This window comes from Natator depressus, chromosome 6 (assembly GCF_965152275.1).
Source record: "Natator depressus isolate rNatDep1 chromosome 6, rNatDep2.hap1, whole genome shotgun sequence".
Taxonomy (NCBI): domain Eukaryota; kingdom Metazoa; phylum Chordata; order Testudines; family Cheloniidae; genus Natator; species Natator depressus.
Window position 1 is genome coordinate 2,264,213 of NC_134239.1, and position 16,283 is coordinate 2,280,495.

Here is a 16,283-nt window from a genome sequence, read left to right on the forward strand (position 1 = left end):
GGAGTTGCTTCAAACCTGCTGTTCTGAGAAATATCAATGAACTAGTTTTGCATTCAATTGTCTTGTCTGGAGCAACTAGGATAAGAGTTGGAAAAGGCCAGGGTGCCGCCTGGCTTTCTGGTCAGATGGGGCGGATGGGAGATTCTCTCCACACGTGAATTTTAACCCACCCAGATGCTCACCGAACGTGTCTGCTGGGTGGGAAAGTTTTCCTCGGCACTGGGATTTTGACAGGAATTTGGTTTTTGACAATGGCAAATGGGTGATTTGAAGCTGAACTAGGGTTTGAAGGGAAATTAAAATGTCAATGGGAAGTTTTCCTGAAAAGTGTCTGATTCCTTGGGTGGGGGTGGGGGGGAATAAAATTTGAGTTTTTGGCCCAAACTTGTCAGGTTTTTGGCTTTTCTATGAAAAGTTGAAATTTTCTGTTTTCTAAGGATCTTTTACTGTTTTTGTGTGTGTGTGGAAAAACAAGGTATTGGACACAACAGATTTTTGTTCCACAGAAAGTGTGTGATTTGGGAGGGGGATTTTCTGATTTATTTTTAAAAACCAAAAGCTTGAGACGCTTCTGGCTTCTTTGCCAATAATGTTGCTGGCTGGTTTCTTTGACAACAAGTTGAAATTTTGCATTGGAAATAGACGTTTGTTTTCCATGCCAGAGTCTTCACATGTGGGTGACGGTCACTGGTCACAGCTGGGTGCGAGATTTCGTTCATCAAAGTGGAAGTGGAAGAGTATCACAGGAGGAGAAACTGAGATCGCGGGGCGCGGTCACATCGTGCCAGGCACTGCAGAGACCCTGAGTGACCACAGTCTAAACAGAAAGAGGAAAGTTTTTGCCGGGCCTTTGAAGTTCTTACATTCTGCACTGCTCAGTTTGGATGTTTGTCTCGTGGTCTGTAACACGGTCACTTCTGAACCCTGTGTCTGACCTATCCCCGGCTCTAGAAAGGTCTGAGGTCTAGTGGGTTAGAGCAGGGGGGGCTGGGAGCCAGGACTCCTGGGTTCTCTGCTCACCCTATGTCGGTGCTGTTGCCCCCCGGTGTGTCGCCAGTCCAGGATCCCTGGCTGAAATGTTTGGGGCGGGGGGTGCCCCATGGGTCCAGGGACTGTGACAGGTCAGCATCCGTTTGCTCGGCTGTCTTTGTTGCAGAGGGTCCCTCATCTCAGACCAGTGGGTTGTGTCAGCAGCTCATTGCTTTGAAAGGTGAGTCACTTGGGGTGGGGAGGGACGAGGGGACAGGCAGATGTCCTGCTTGGATCCTTGCTGGGAGAGCCATCCCCATGCGGGGTTATGGGCAGCTGTTCTGCAGCTGCCCCACCCCAGAGGTGGCTGCATCTCAGCACCAGGCAAGCCATCCCCGTGTGGCGTCACTGGGCAGTTTTTCCTCTGCTGTCCTGCCCCAGAGGTGGCTGCATTTCACAGCCACACGAGCCCTGTGTGTTATTGTGGGTGGTATTTTTCCTGCTGCTCCACCCCGGACCCCACTGCATTTTTGCCCATGTTTACAATCCATCTTCCCCCACTGATCGTTGTTTTCTCTCTGCTCCCCATCTCCGGTCCTCAGCCTGCCTATTCTGTGAACCCTGGGGGGCGCGGGGGTGTGTGGGTGGGTTAGAAACTAGCTCTCCAACCCCTCCCTAAGCCAGGTCCGATCCCCCATGCACCAGATCATCATCTATCCTGATTACGAGAGGTGCAGCCATTCAGCCGATGTCGCCCTAGTGCAGCCGCCGAAGCCAGTGCGATTCAGAGATGAAATCTGCCCCCTCTGCTTGCCGGGCCCCTCTGATCCTCCCCTGCAAACAGCCATGCTGGGTCACCAGCTGGGGAGACTGTTACTCAGGAAGTAAGACCATCCCCCGGGGGAAGGCGCTATCGCGCCATGTCTAAAGCCCCATGCTCCTGGAGTCCTGGGATTCCTGCTGCACCTTGAAATAAACCCAGCCAAGCACTCTAAAACTTGTGGCCATCACAAAGCTTCGTGGAAAATTTTGCTGTTTGAACGCTCACGGGGCCAGACTGAAGCCAGAGACCCTCCGGTGTTACTCCTGGGTCCGCCCAGAAGGACGATTTGAACGGGCAGCACTGTCCCTCTCAGGTGTTAGCTGGTAGCTCATAACCTGTCAATAGCACCAGGACTGGCCAGAGGCGTCATCAGTGATGTGGGATCTAGGGCACCAGTTGAACTGGGGTAGATGACGGGGCTCTGGGGACCGGGAGCAACCTGAGCGGGGTGTGATTTCGGGTGGAAATGACCCTTCATGACGAAGTCCACTTTGCCCGGGTGGCCAGAGAGCCTGGAGAGTCTAAGACTGTCCGTGACGTGACTTTTCTAGGGGTCCAGGAGTTCCCATTTGTTCCTGGCATGGCAAAATCTCATTACCGGCAGGCCTCCGGGTTGGGGTGTCTGCCCAGGCTGCCCTGAGGTTGGCACTCACGGCTGTGAGCCGCTCCAGACAGGGTGGCACAAACTCCCCCGGAGACTGGCGAATTCCCCATGGCGGCCGGCCTTAAGGAGCCCTGAGCCGACGCTGCCCCCTGGTGTCGGTCAAGGAGGCTGCAGACGGAGGGGGTGGCCCGCTGGCTCGGGCGGGAGAGTTTTGTGTCACAGGTTCGGGTCCCGCATAGGCTTTGCCGTGTGTGTGTGTGTGTGTGTGTGTGTGTGTGTGGGCGGCGGTGTGGTGTGGCCGGCTGGGAAGGGGAACGGATGCCAGTGTGGGGTGGGTGGATGTGGGAGGAAAGGGGGTGGGGACTGGAGCAGAGGATGAGGGTGTGTGTGGGGGGGAGGAGGACGGGGTGGGACAGAGAGGGATGGGCAGGCATGGGGGTGGATCCAGGGACCCCGTTCTCCGCCCCCTCTCCGCCGTCCCCCCACCCCAGACTCCACAGGAGATTCAGGCCCAGTCTGCAAGGCCCGCTCTGCACCATCCACCCTCACCCGGAGCCTGGCAGGGACCCCGTCAAACCTGAAATGGTCCGGGTGCCTCCTGGATCGGACCCGCGCCCCCAACACTCATCGGCCAGGGCGGCAGCTCAGCTGGAACTCTCTCGCCGTCCACGCTCCCAGCACGGCCCGCGTCATGGAGGGAGGGAGAGCTCAGTGGTTTGAGCATTGGCCCCCTAAACCCAGGGTTGTGAGTTCAATCCTTGAGGGGGCCATTTAGGGATCTGGGGCAAAAATTGGGGTTGGCCCTGCTTTGAGCAGGGGTTTGGACTAGATGACCGCCTGAGGGCCCTTCCAGCCCTGAGATTCTATGATCGAGCTGCTCCGGCCCCAAGAAGGAATTTGCTACCCATTTGTTGTAGCGATTGCTGCAGATCTCTGGATCCGCCCCCCCTTTTTTTCTGTTGATAGTCTGGGTCTGAGCAGCACCCGCCCCCAGCTCTGCTCCAGTCCCATCCCCAGCCTCCGCATGGCTCTGAACCCAGTGGTGGGCCTGCCCCCAGTCTCGGCTGCTGGCAGTGGCTCCTCCGTTCTAACCCATGAGACCCCACTCCCGTCCTAGAGCCAGGGAGAGAACACAGGCATCCGGGCTCCCAGACCCCGCTGCTCTAACCCACCAGACCTCACTTCCTTCCCAAAGCCAGGGGGAGAACCCAGGAGTCCTGGCTCCCAGTGGCCCCTGCTCTAACCACTAGACCTCACTTCCTTCCCAAAGCCAGGGGGAGAACCCAGGAGTCCTGGCTCCCTTCCCCCCAGCCCCACCTACCAGTGGCTATTCACACCCTCCCCGCTGGCTACCGCCCTCGCCACGCCCTGGGAGCCAATCTCCTTCGCGGTCAGAGCCCGGTCGCTGGGCAGGAGGAAATAGAAACTTTACTTTCGTTTCCCCAGGATTACACCTTGGACACGGGCAGAGCGAGCTGTGGGACAGGTAACGGGGGGCCAGCGACCGTCCCGGGGGGGCAGAATCGCCCCCTCCAGTCTATCCCCCCGCACCACTCCCACGGGGCAGGATCGTCGCCCGACAACCCCCCTGAGATTTGAGTGGCTGGTTTCAAACCAGCGGCAGCTGGGGGCCACCGAAGGCAAATCCCGGCCAACCCCCGGCCTCTGGCTGGGGCCCGGCCCCCGCCCCACCAGCGCAGCCCCGCGGGTCCCCTCGCAGCGAGCCGCGCCCGGCCGCCAAGCCCGAGAGCTGCTTGAAAAGTCCCGAGCGGCTGAAAATCCCGCTGCGCCCGGGGCACTTGCGCCCCGGTGGGGAGGGGGGCGCGGATGGCAGCGGGCTCTCCCCAGGTGCGACGGCTGGGGACGCGCGGTTTCCTCCTGCAACAGAGACGGAAATGAGTAGTGTTTAATGCCAGGGAGCCCGGACTCCTGGGTTCTCTCCCCAGCTCTGGCAGGGGAGTGGGGTGTAGTGGGTTAGAGCAGAGGGGGCTGGGAGGCAGGACTCCTGGGTTCTTTCCCCTTTCCGGGAGGGGAGTGGGAGCTAGTGGGTTAGAGCAGAGGGGGCTGGGAGCCAGGACTCCTGGGTTCTCTCCCCAGCTCTGGGAGGGGAGTGGGGGCTAGTGGGTTCAAGCAGGGAGGCTGGGAGCCTGGACTCCTGGGTTCTCTCCCCATCGCTTGGAGGAAGGAGTGGGTTAGAATGGGGAGGGGAGCTGGACCCCCTGGGTCCTGGGTGCAGTAGGGCTGTGGCATGAGGTGCTGGCCAAAGAGAGTTTGCTCATTTCTTGGGGTGCTAGTGGGGATGGGGGTGTCCCCAGTACACAAGGAGAGCCCTGGGGAACTCAGCACTCAAGAATTGGGATTAGGACATGGAGTGTCCCATCCCTGCTCTGTGCCTCAGTTTCCCCCTCTGCCAGCCCTCCTGTTTGAGCACAGTGGGTGTGAGGGGGTTAATCCATTGGTGTCCTGTTGACTCAGCTCTCCAACTGAGTTTGGTTTTAGTCCCAAGCCAGGAGGAGTGGAGATCGGTGGAGCCCAGCCTGTCACCCGCGGCATTATGGGAAATGCAAATAATAAAGGGTAAGCGCTCCAGTCCCACCCAATTAAGGTGTAACCCATTCCAGCGCTGGGGCTAGAGTCCACGATTCCTGGCTCACAGCCCCCCCCTCACTCGACTCCAATCCCCTGCCCCACCCCCCCCAGTTGGGATAGAACCCAGGAGTCCTGGCTCACAGGCCCCCTGCTGTGTGTCTCCCAGGCTGATCCCACCCCCCTCCTTGAAGCCAGCTCCAGAGGGGATGGTGGATCGACTCCAGGAGGACGTCACCTGCTCCATCTGCCTGGACATCTTGGAGGACCCCGTCTCCATCGAGTGTGGCCACAACTTCTGCCAGGGCTGCCTCGCAGCTCACTGGAGCGGGGTCTCGGCTTGGGGGTACGAGTGCCCCGAGTGCCGGGCTCCCTGCTCCAGGAACCGGACGACCCCAGACACACGTCTCAAAAGCCTGGTGGAGAAAATCAGAAACCTGCCACGTGAAGAGGCATTGACAGCAACAGGGACAGTGAGGCCTGAGGTGAGTGCAGCCCACCTGAGGCTGGTCCAGAGATGCAGCCACCTCTGGGGCAGGGCAGGGGGGGAACAGCTGCAAGTTTGCTCCCTGCAGCACAGTGTCCCCTATCTCCATGCTGGGGCCTTGGGGTCGGGGGGAAGGCCGGCTAAGGGGATTCCTGTGTCCCTTTAGCAACCGCTCAGGTCCCTGGGCTGCTAAGCGGGGAGCTGGGCACTCAGGGCTCAGACCCGCTGATAAGAAATTAAGCCCTGAGCTAACAGGCTGTGACTCCAGACAGGGGGCCCCGGTGAGGGGACATGGACTAGCTGGAAGTGGGGGGGGAGAGGATGGGACACAAGGCCTCTCCCCTCTAGGGGGCACTGGCTTGGATGTGGCCCATGGTGGGACTGGCTGGTCCAGGGTGTGGGAATGGGGCTCTGATCCGGGGGAGAAGGGACTCACCAGCTCAGGGGTGGGGTCCCAGCTCTGATCCTGCTCTGTTCCTGCAGCCGGGGCCGAGGGCTCAGCCAGAGCCGGGGCACCCGGTGCAGCTGGTGTGTCTGGATGAGAAAGGGGGCCTGACCCTGGACAAGGAAGCCCTGAGCCACTGCCTGGAGCAGGGTGGGGTGGGGGACGCCCCCATCTGCCTGGTGTCCATTGTCGGGGAGCAGCGCCGGGGCAAATCCTTCCTGCTGAACTACCTGCTGCGCCGGCTCCAGAGCCTGGTGAGTGCAGCCCTGATCCCCTCCCAGAACCAAGGAGAGAACCCAGGAGTCCTGGCTCCCGCCCACCCTGCTCTAACTCACTAGACCCCACCCTCCCCTCCCAGAACTGGGGAGAGAACCCCGGAGTCCTGGCTCCCAGCCCCCCAGCTCTAACCCACTAGACCCCTCTCCCCTTCCAGAGCTGGGGATAGAAGCCAGGAGTCCTGGCTCCCAGCCCCCCCTGCTCTAACTCACTAGACCGTCTAGACCCTTGTCTGTGTGTCTGTCTCAGCTTGAGTCTGCCTGTCTATCATCTTTCCAGTGCACTGGTCCCCATGCTACTTGCCTGCTAATAAAATACCCACAGTCCCCCTGACCTCCCGCATTAATTGCGCCACTCCCTATGTCTTCTTCTCCCCCCCGCCCCCGCCAGGATGTGAAGGATGGATCCTGGATGGGCCGGGAGGAGGAGCCCCTGGAGGGGTTCGAGTGGCGAGTTGGTGCCCGCAGCATCACCAAGGGGGTGTGGGCGTGGAGTCAGCCCTTCTGGGTCCCCTCCGAGGGGGGGCAGGTGAGTGGGAAGAGGGGTGGGGAAATGGGGTGGCGGGATGAGTGACCGCAGCAGATCTCTACTTGGGGAAGCAGAGCAGACAGAGGTTGGGTGGGCTCGGAGACCAGGGAGTCAGGGAACACAGTGCCCCCCAGAGGCTGGGTCTCACTTGGTGCTGGGGCATGTGGGGGGCAGAGTGGGGAGCTGGCATGAGACACTGGCCCGTGGCTCCCCCCCCCCCCCAGGTGGCCGTGCTGCTGGTTGACACCGAGGGCTCCATGGACATCGCCAGAGACAGGGAGACCAGCGTCAAACTCTCCACCCTATCCATGCTGCTTGGCTCCTACCAGGTAGGCACTAGGGGGCGCTGTGCTGCAGGGAGCGGGGCAGGGCTCAGCAGGGGGCGCTCTCCCATTGCAGCCAGGGCCGGCCCCGATGCCCCAGGTTGGCACTAGGGGGCGCTGTGCTGGGGGAGAGGGTCGTGCTGGTTTCTGTCTCTAACCCTGTCCTCTCTGATGACTTGCAGATCCTGAATGTTTCCAGCCAGCTAAAGGACCCCGATCTAGAATATCTGGAGGTGAAGGGGGAGGAGGGCAGGACGTGGTGCCATTCTTCTACAGCCCCAACGGGGTAGTGTGCCCATTCTACAGCTGGGGAAGCTGAGGCCCAGAGAGAATCAGTGACTTGCCTGAGGTCACATGGGGAGTCTGTGGAACAGCCAGAGATAGAACCCAGGAGTCCTGGCTTCCAGGCCCCACCCCCACTGTTTTAACTGCTAGACCCCACTCCCCTCCCAGAGCTGGGGATGGAACCCAGGAGTCCTGGGGCCGTATCCAGCAAGGCCCAGCTTCTGTGCTGCTCCAGGGTCTGGAATTCGCCCCTGCCCGAGCTCCATGCCGACTGAGAACACGGGTTTTGCCAGGACTCTGGGAAAGTCTCAATATTTGGCATCTTGGTCTATTCCGCTCCTACCGTCGGTGGGCACGGGGGGCAAACAGAGCCCCTGGCATGGGGCAGGGGGGAGGGGAACCTTGACTTGCAGTTCTGCTCTTTGGCCACTAGGTGTCCCTGCAGCAGAGGGGGAAAGCCCTGGGACCCCGGGGAACAGACCCAGACCAAGCTGGAGCTGCAGGTTGGTGGGTGGGTGGGTGTTTGGCAGGGGGGTGTTTGTTGGTAGGATTTCCACCCCCACCTGCCACCAGGGCACATGCTGCCTCCCTGCCCCAGGGATCTCAGCCCCCTGCTCTCTCTTCTCTGCAGATGTTTCTGCACGTGGCCGAAGAGGTGGGAAAGGAATACGGGCTGGAGTCCATTCAGGTGAGACGACATTCCCCCCCATCCCTCCACCCTGCCCCATGCAATCCCCTTGTCCGACTGCAAAGGATGCTACTGCCCCAGCCACTCCCTGCCCCAAACCTGAGGGGTTCAGCCTTCCCCTCCTGAGATTGTCCTGTCTCCCCTGCAGCACCTAGACCTGCTGGTGCGGGATTGGAGCAACTCCCCGGTCCTTGGAACGGACGGTGGGAAGGAGCATCTGAGAGACGTCCGACAGGTGACTGTGGGGCTTGACACGGCGCCTTTGCCCTCTGGGGGTTGCTGGCTCCGATCTGGCCCCAGGGCAAGGGCCTGGCTGGCTCAGGGGAACAGGGAATGGGTCCTGGAGTATTTCCCTCTGTTGGTGTCTCACTTTGCTGATTCCCCTGGCTCTGGCAGATGCTGGCGGCGAGGTCCCCTTGGAAACACCCCAAGGCCCTGGAAGCGCTGAGCAGAAGCAAAACCCGCTGTTACCTGATGCCCTTCCCTGGCAAGCGGATCATGACTGGAAGCCAGGGATGCCTGAGAGGTAACGGACCCGGGACAGTGGCTCTGAGCCTGCACGACGGGGCGTCTCCATCTCTGTCGGGGAACGGGCCATGGGGGGACGCTCCGGCTCTGGGTTCATTGCCATGTCCCTCCCCTTCGCAGACATGGATGAGGATTTCCGGGACAGCCTGAGGGACTACGTCACCGGTCTGGTGGCCTCAGCCGGTCAACACGTCTGGAGGGACCGGCACGGGGCGCTGGTGACTGGGTCACAGCTCGCTACCAAGATAAAGGTGGGGATTGGCCAGCTGGGCATGGCGTCTCAGTAGGGGACGCTCTCCCCTGGCAGTCAGCGCTGGCCCCAATACCTCATGGTGGCGCTAGGGGGCGCTGTGCTGCGGGGAGCAGGGTGGGGCCTTAGCTCTTTTTGCTGAACTTCTGTTAATTAAGAATGAGGGTTGTATTTACAGCCTAGCAGAATCCCAGCTTGGATGATTCTACCGAGCCTTCCTAAATCATCCAGGGAAGTTCTTCATTTCCGCCACCAAACTGATTCCCACCGTTGTCTTATGGCAGTTCCCCAGCTGCCCTGCCCCAGAGGTGGCTGCATCTCAGCGCAGGGCGAGCCATCCCCATGTTCCCACTTTTCTAAGCCCTGTGGAGTCTGTATAGTGATTTCTTGTGCTTGCTTTGCAGACATTCTCTGATCTGATGAAGAAACATTGTTTCGGCTTCTCCTCTCCCGCTCAGGTACCTTCTCTGCCCGTCTCTGCCTCTGGCCTGGTCAAGGCGTGTGTCCCTCCTCCTGAATTCACTTCCGATGTAAAACTGTAGCCTACTTTTGTCTTATTACTGCTGCCTCGCCCGAGAGGTGGCTGCATCTCATGTCGGGCAAGCCATCCCCGTGTCGTGTTGCTGGGATGCTATTCCCCAGCTGCTCCTCCCCCTCCCACAGTATTCTTGCCAGCAAGTTAAAGAAGTATGGGCTGGATGAATGGACTACAAGGTGGATAGAAAGTTGGCTAGATTGTCGGGCTCAACGGGTAGTGATCAACGGCTCCATGTCTAGTTGACAGCCGGTATCTAGCGGAGTACCCCAAGGGTCGGTCCTGGGGCCGGTTTTGTTCAATATCTTCATTAATGATCTGGAGGATGGTGTGGATTGCACCCTCAGCAAGTTTGCAGGTGACACTAAACTGGGAGGAGTGGTAGATACGCTGGAGGGCAGCGATAGGATCCAGAGGGCCCTAGACAAATTAGAGGATTGGGCCAAAAGAAATCTGATGAGGTTCAACAAGGACAAGTGCAGAGTCCTGCACTTAGGACAGAAGAATCCCATGCACCGCTACAGACTAGGGACCGAATGGCTCGGCAGCAGTTCTGCGGAAAAGGACCTAGGGGTTACAGTGGACGAGAAGCTGGATATGAGTCAACAGTGTGCCCTTGTTGCCAAGAAGGCCAATGGCATTTTGGTCTGTATAAGTAGGGGCGTTGCCAGCAGATCGAGGACGTGATTGTTCCCCTCTATTCGACATTGGTGAGGCCTCGTCTGGGGTACTGTGTCCAGTTTTGGGCCCCACGCTACAAGAAGGATGTGGAAAAATTGGAGAAGCCCCCGAAGGGCAACAAAAATGCTTAGGGGGCTGGAGCACATGACGTATGAAGAGAGGCTGAGGGAACTGGGATTGTTTAGTCTGCGGAAGAGAAGAATGAGGGGGGATTTGATAGCTGCTTTCAACTACCTGAAAGGGGGTTCCAAAGAGGATGGCTCTAGACTGTTCTCAGTGGTAGCAGATGACAGGACAAGGAGTAATGGTCTCAAGTTGCAGTGGGGGAGGTTTAGGTTGGATATTATGAAAAACTTTTTCACTAGGGGGGCGGTGAAACACTGGAATGGGTTACCTAGGGAGGTGGTGGAATCTCTTTCCTTAGAAGTTTTAAGGCCCAGCTTGACAAAATCCTGGCTGGGATGATTTAGTTGGGGATTGGTCCTGCTTTGAGCAGGGAGTTGGACTAGATGACCGCCTGAGGTCCCTTCCAACCCTGATAGTCTATGATTCTCCCCCAACCCCAGAAGTGGCTGCATCTCAGCACTGGTTGAGCCCATCCCTATGCAGTGTTGTGTGTAGCTGTTGCCATATGCTCCTCCCCAGAGGTGGCTTCATCTCAGGAGTGTGTTGACACTTGTTGGAAAATGTGTTTTTTTTTTTTACCCCCAAAGAGAAATTTGAGTTTCCGGCGAAATATGAAAAGTTGAAATACTTGATCTGGTGTCTCATGGGAATTATAGTTTGGCTCTGCATGCTCCCTTTTCTCCCCATAAATCAGCTCTCTGGTTGGACGGCAACTCCCATGATGCACCATAGAGGAGGGGATGATGCATCATGGGGCTTGTAGTTTGGGTGCCTGGCTTCAGGCTGAGCTGCCGTGGTGGCTCATGGGAGTTGTAGTTTCACACTGGCTAGTGGCATCGCTCTGTTACATGAGGTTGCTGCAGTTGCTAGGTGGAGACAGGGCCCCATAAACTGCGGCTCACCCCGGCCTTGTCCTCCCTGTGCAGATGGCCATCATCTTCCACAACCAGAGAGTCCTGGACAGGGCCAGCGCAGACCACGCTGTGTTTTTGAGGGAGAAGGTGAGTCTGTGCGGCGGGGGCCCCTGTGCCCCAGCCAGGGGAACCCAGGGAACTGCCCTGGCCAACCCCACTGGCTGTGGGCTTTGGGGTAGGAGACGGGACTTTGTATCTCCAGCTCCCAGGGTGGCTATAGAGATGGGAGGCTGAAACTCCTGCACAGGGGTTGGGTGTCGGGGAGGGAATAAGTTTGCCCTGTGGCCAGCTGCAGTGATGGAGGCGTCATGGCCCAGGTGGCTCAGGGGCTGGACCAGGAGTCGGAACTCCTGGCTTTTGTTTATGGTGCTGTCGCAGACTCCTCTGGACTCATCACTCAGAATCTCTGGGCCTCAGTTTCCCCATCTATGAAAGTGGGAGAATGATCTTGCCCTTGGGTGTTTTAGCCTGTGAGCTTTTTGGGGCAGGGATGGCCTCTCACTGAGTTTGTGTGCCACGCAAGGGGGAGGCCTCCATCTCGGTCTAGGTCTGTGGTGCGCCCAGCGTGAGGGGGGCCCCCATCTCAGTCAGGAGGGTGGGGTCCATGCAGCGCTTGCCCCTTCTAACGCTCTTGGCCGTCTCCTCTCCCGGCGGGCGCAGGACGGCGACTCCCAGAACATGGTCGCCTGCCTGAAGGTGCGGCCGAGCAAGATGGCGGAGCTGTTCGCGGAGCGGCGCGGGCAGTTGCTCTGGCGGTGCCGGACGGACATGCGGGAGCCGGCCCCGGAGAAAGAGGCCCAGCTGACAGGGCTGGAGGAGGAGCTGACGCGGGAGGCCGAGACCTTCCTGGAGAGCTACGGGAAGCGCTTCAAGAAATTCGCCATTTTGGCGGGCGTGGGCGCGGGGGTGCTGGTCCTGGGACCGGTGGGCGGCGCTGCCGGTGCCGGGATCGCCGCCGCTGCCATCGCTGCCGAGGTGGCGGTGGCCATTGGGGCTGGGACGGGCGCCGTGGCCGGGATTGTCGTGGGTGGGGGCGTGGGCGGGGGAGTTGGTGGGAACATCGCCCAGAAGGATAGGCAGAGGGCCAAGGCTGCTGGCAGCGGGAGGGAGGAGGAGGACGGCACTGAGGATCTATCCGATGACAAACCCCTGATCTGATCGGTGCCCCCCCACAATCTGGGGCTGACGAATGGGGTGACAGGACAGCAGTGTGGCCTGGACACGTCCCCCGGAAGCCACCCCAGAGCAGGAAGCCATTGCCCCCAGATTCTAAGAAGGGACGTTTAGATCCTCTCGTCTGATCTGCTCTGCCACCCAGGCTAGAGAATGCCACCCACTTCCCCCTGCCTTGGGACCAATATCTCCTTTGCACTAAATCATTTCCCGGAAAGGCGGCCAGTCCGGCTCAGAATCCGGAAAAGACAGAGTCCCCCACCGCTTTCCCACTGGTGAATCACCCACGCTGTGAGTAATCGGGTGCCTCGTTTCCAACTGGAGTTTCTCACTTTAATTTGCAGCCCTTGGTTCTCGCTCTGCCTTCCTCCAACGTTGCAGGGCCACTCCGGCTGCAACACAAAGCACTTGGAAACGCCCTGCCGATGGTCCTGTCCCGAGATCATCCGCTGGGGGTGACCGTGGGCACCTGGCTTAGTTCCTACAGCAGCAGCCGTGTTGTCTGGTCCTGGAGGATAGATATCCAGCCACTCCTCTGAGCGGGAAGGCGAGTCCAGGGGAGAGGGCACAGAAAGACATGGATTGGGTTTCCTGCTCTACCATGGGCTTCCTCTGTGACTTTGGCCAAGCCACTTAGTTTCTCTGTGCCTCAGTTTCCCATCTGTATACTGAGGATAATAATGCATTGAAAGATGGTGAGGGGTTTGAGCTCTACTGAGAGAAAGCGCTATCCAAGAAACAGGCATCGTTATTTATTCTGCGGGAGGGCTATAAAAGCATCCAAAGCTAAAGGATTTTCTGTTCAACACCCATGAACGCACGCCAAGCAGGGGACACCGTCTGGCCAACTCCACAGGAAGGCTCAGCTCCCACCCTTCGGCACTGGTGAAAATCCAGGAGTTGGACTTGAGGATTTCCAACCAACGAGGGCTCGGGCTAGGGGTATTCTCCAGCTGTTCCATGCCCACGCCAGCCTCAGCTGGCGCCTACGATCCCATAGACCGCTCTAGCATGAGGTACGGGGTCGGCTCCATCATGGCTTTGCCTTGGTGAGCCGGGAGCGCCCCTTCCCATCACAGATTCCAAGGCCTGGATAACACGGGCCGTGATCCTGCCCTGAATTAATTGCTGCTTGAACTGGAGTGATCTGTTAGAGAAACTTCCCATCTCTATTTAAAAATGGACAATGATGGCGAATCTGCGACGACCCTTGGTAAATTATTCCAATTGTTCTGACTGTTTAAAATTTCTGCCTTACTTCCTGTCTGAATTTTGTTGAGCTTCAACGTCCAGCCATTGGAGCATGTTAGACCTTTCTGTGCTAGACTGAAGGACCCATTATGAAATATTTGTTCCCCAGGTGGGTACTTATGGACTGGGATCCAGTCACCCCTTAACCTGCTCTTTGAGTCCTATCTTCCTAAGAATTCCTTGGGAACCTAATATCAGGGCTGCATGTTTTCAAAGGCTGCACCTCTTGGTACCTAATAAGAGAAAGCAGAAGTCACTTGAGACTGTGGTCTGCAAAGTGTCCAATGGGAGAGGTTAGGTTTCTGCTGGAAGGTGGCTAGTCAACAGGTCTTGGGTGCAGGACAGTCTCAGAGCAATGGAGGCATTTAAGCAATTTCCTTTGTGCCCAACAGGAGGAAAGATATTTGGGGTATTGTGTTAGGGTGTCAATGTAGGGATGAGTGCGTGCATGAGTCTGTGAGCACCTGTAAATGACTGTCATGGGGAGTGCTAGAGAGTAATCTCCCAGATCTAAATAACTGTGAAGTTCTGACTCTTCGAACCTTGCATGGTGAGTTCCTAGTTTTGGGACAAGTCTCCACAGAAACCATCAGCTGTAATTCGGTTCAGGGAAGATGCAACTTCTGTTTAGCGGAAGGGCTTTAAACTGCTCCTGGGGAATTCTGCACCAAAAAAATTTAAAATCCTGCACAGAGTTTAAATTTCTGCACATTTTATTTATCAAAATAACCTTATATAATCACACCAGTTTCATTTATTTTGGTAATTTATTTCAAAATACCTGTCGGCAAGTATTTCTGTAACAGTCGAGACACCCACACAAATTCCCCCAGGAGTAGAAAGTTGAAGAAACCCTGACAACTCAGTTCCTGCTTTTGTGCCCCCTCTCTCCCCTGCTTCCCTGAGCCCAGCTGTCCCCACCTCCTCAGTCCAGCCAGTAGGCCCTCCTCAGCCCAGCCATTCACACCTCCTCCCCTGCCCAAAGCCTGCACCTGTCACCCAAACCCCATCCCAGAGCCTGCATGCCAGACCCCCTCCCCCACCCAAACTCCCTCGCAGATCCCAACCTCTCACCCCTTCTGCACCCAAACTCACTCCCAGAGCCTACCCCCCAGTCCCATACCCCAGACCTCCTCCCCCATCCAAAGCCTTAGGCAGGTGGGGGGCAGAGTTTTGGGGGGTAGGGTCTGGGTCGCATGAGTGACATTATTGGCCCCCTGGGAGGATTTGAGGACTGGCACTGGCCCTAAGGTAAATTGAGATTGAGACCCCTGCCTTAGATCTACACGGTTTTTATGATGTCCAACCCACGATTCCCCTGCTGCACACTAAGTGTGTTGTTCTTTTCCTCGCCTTGGAGGACGTGGGGAACAATTGATCAGCTTCCTCTTTAGAACAATCTTTGACATATCGGACGACTGTTCTCAGGTCCTTCCCCAGCTTTCTCTTCCCTAAACATGCCCAGTTCTTTCAACCATTCCTCATAGGCCCTGTCTTCTTAAACCGCTGATCGTGTTTGTCACGCTCCTCTGGACTCTCTCCAGTGTGTCCATCTGTCTTAAAATGCGGTGATGAAAACTGGAGCTAGGATGCCAGCGGAAGCTTCACCAGTGCCGAGTAGAAGGGGACAGTTGCCTCCTGAGTCTGACATATGACCTTCCCGTTAATACACCCCACATGACATTCCCCATTTTTGCACCCCATCCCACTCTTGTCTTTGTTGATTGCGTTGATGACTTGATTCTAATGTTGCTGCTGCTAATTTGGCTACTTGATCTTATTTTCACCTCAACTGGAGAATGGCTGAGTCAGTTGGGTAGAGTTTGTACCGGCTTGGTCTCAGTGATCTGTTTTCTTGACTTTGTATTTGTGGTGGGTTGTTTTACTTGTAATAAAATGGCTAGAAAGCACACTGGGTCATCTTTTCTTTCAATCAGCAACTTGAGCCGGAACCGTAGAGAATCTTTGGCTGGTACATCATCAAGTGGCCTCACTCCCCACTCTTTTATAGGTAATACTTGTTTTTTGCTTTATCTAAACCAGCGTGCCCTTCAGTGAAGTGTCTGGGGAACACCTCAGCATCACAGCGAGGGGAGAGCGAACATATTAATGAGTTTACTTTGTCCAGATCCCTGTGCAGTGTGAGAGGGTAGAATTCTGGGTTTATACTCCAGCAGGGGGGTGTGAGCTGGGGATTATCTGTTGTTGGGTCATGCAGAGGCTGGCCAGAGACCCCATGTAACTGCAGCTAGGTGTGTCCCTGCCTGCGTGAATGCGGATGGAAGTGTAGGACCAGGAGCCGTCTACAGCTTGTCGCAGCAGCAGTGTGGGAGAGGGAGCCCAGGCTGCTGGGTCAGTGGTACCCCAGTTTCAGGTGGCACCCCTGGGGGAACCTGTCACACATTACCTCCCCTGTCTTACACATGATGCTCCTGCAGCCTTTTCATTTTATCTCAGGCTATCCTCCTGTTTTCCCCAACAACGGTGTGAACTTTCTCAGTGTTGGATTGTGGGGTTACTCCATAGCCCCTGTTTTCCTCCGCGGGATCTCCCTCCAAGAGGTTTGCTCTTGCCCCACAATGAGAGAGGCTGGGGCACGCTTCATACTCTCATTGGCTGCTGTACTATAAACCATCAAAAGGAATGGACTATACTGGTCCCAGTCCCTGGGGTGCTGTCCTGGAAAGGGAGCCAGCGGACCCCCCAGAAGTGCTTTTGATCCTTTCAGCCACCCCATCCGATTGGGGGTGTGCTGGGGTGGCCGGGTTTTGTGGATGCCTAGACTCTCCCCAACCCATCAAAAAACATGGG

General features: G+C 57.3%; 1 protein-coding gene across 1 annotated transcript; it reads left to right on the forward strand.

The window, feature by feature from the left end:
* The first annotated feature begins 3,756 nt into the window (after positions 1 to 3,756).
* On the forward strand, positions 3,757 to 15,368 carry LOC141988477 (RING finger protein 112-like). The gene is made up of 14 exons (XM_074954276.1): positions 3,757 to 3,882; positions 4,896 to 4,973; positions 5,152 to 5,467; positions 5,953 to 6,168; positions 6,581 to 6,718; positions 6,943 to 7,047; positions 7,224 to 7,274; positions 7,958 to 8,014; positions 8,163 to 8,249; positions 8,411 to 8,540; positions 8,663 to 8,793; positions 9,197 to 9,250; positions 11,061 to 11,135; positions 11,709 to 15,368. The coding sequence occupies exons 2-14, from the start codon at positions 4,951 to 4,953 to the stop codon at positions 12,204 to 12,206; spliced, it is 1,881 nt and encodes a 626-aa protein (XP_074810377.1). The 5' UTR covers positions 3,757 to 3,882; positions 4,896 to 4,950; the 3' UTR covers positions 12,207 to 15,368.
* Positions 15,369 to 16,283: the final 915 nt, after the last annotated feature.

Bases quoted from the DNA above. Each gene is read 5' to 3' on its own strand.
- LOC141988477 (XM_074954276.1), top strand. From the start codon at position 4,951: ATGGGAAATGCAAATAATAAAGG. The intron at 7,275-7,957 runs GTGAAGGGGGAG...TCTTCTCTGCAG, and splicing joins CCGATCTAGAATATCTGGAG to ATGTTTCTGCACGTGGCCGA. The intron at 11,136-11,708 runs GTGAGTCTGTGC...CGGCGGGCGCAG, and splicing joins CTGTGTTTTTGAGGGAGAAG to GACGGCGACTCCCAGAACAT.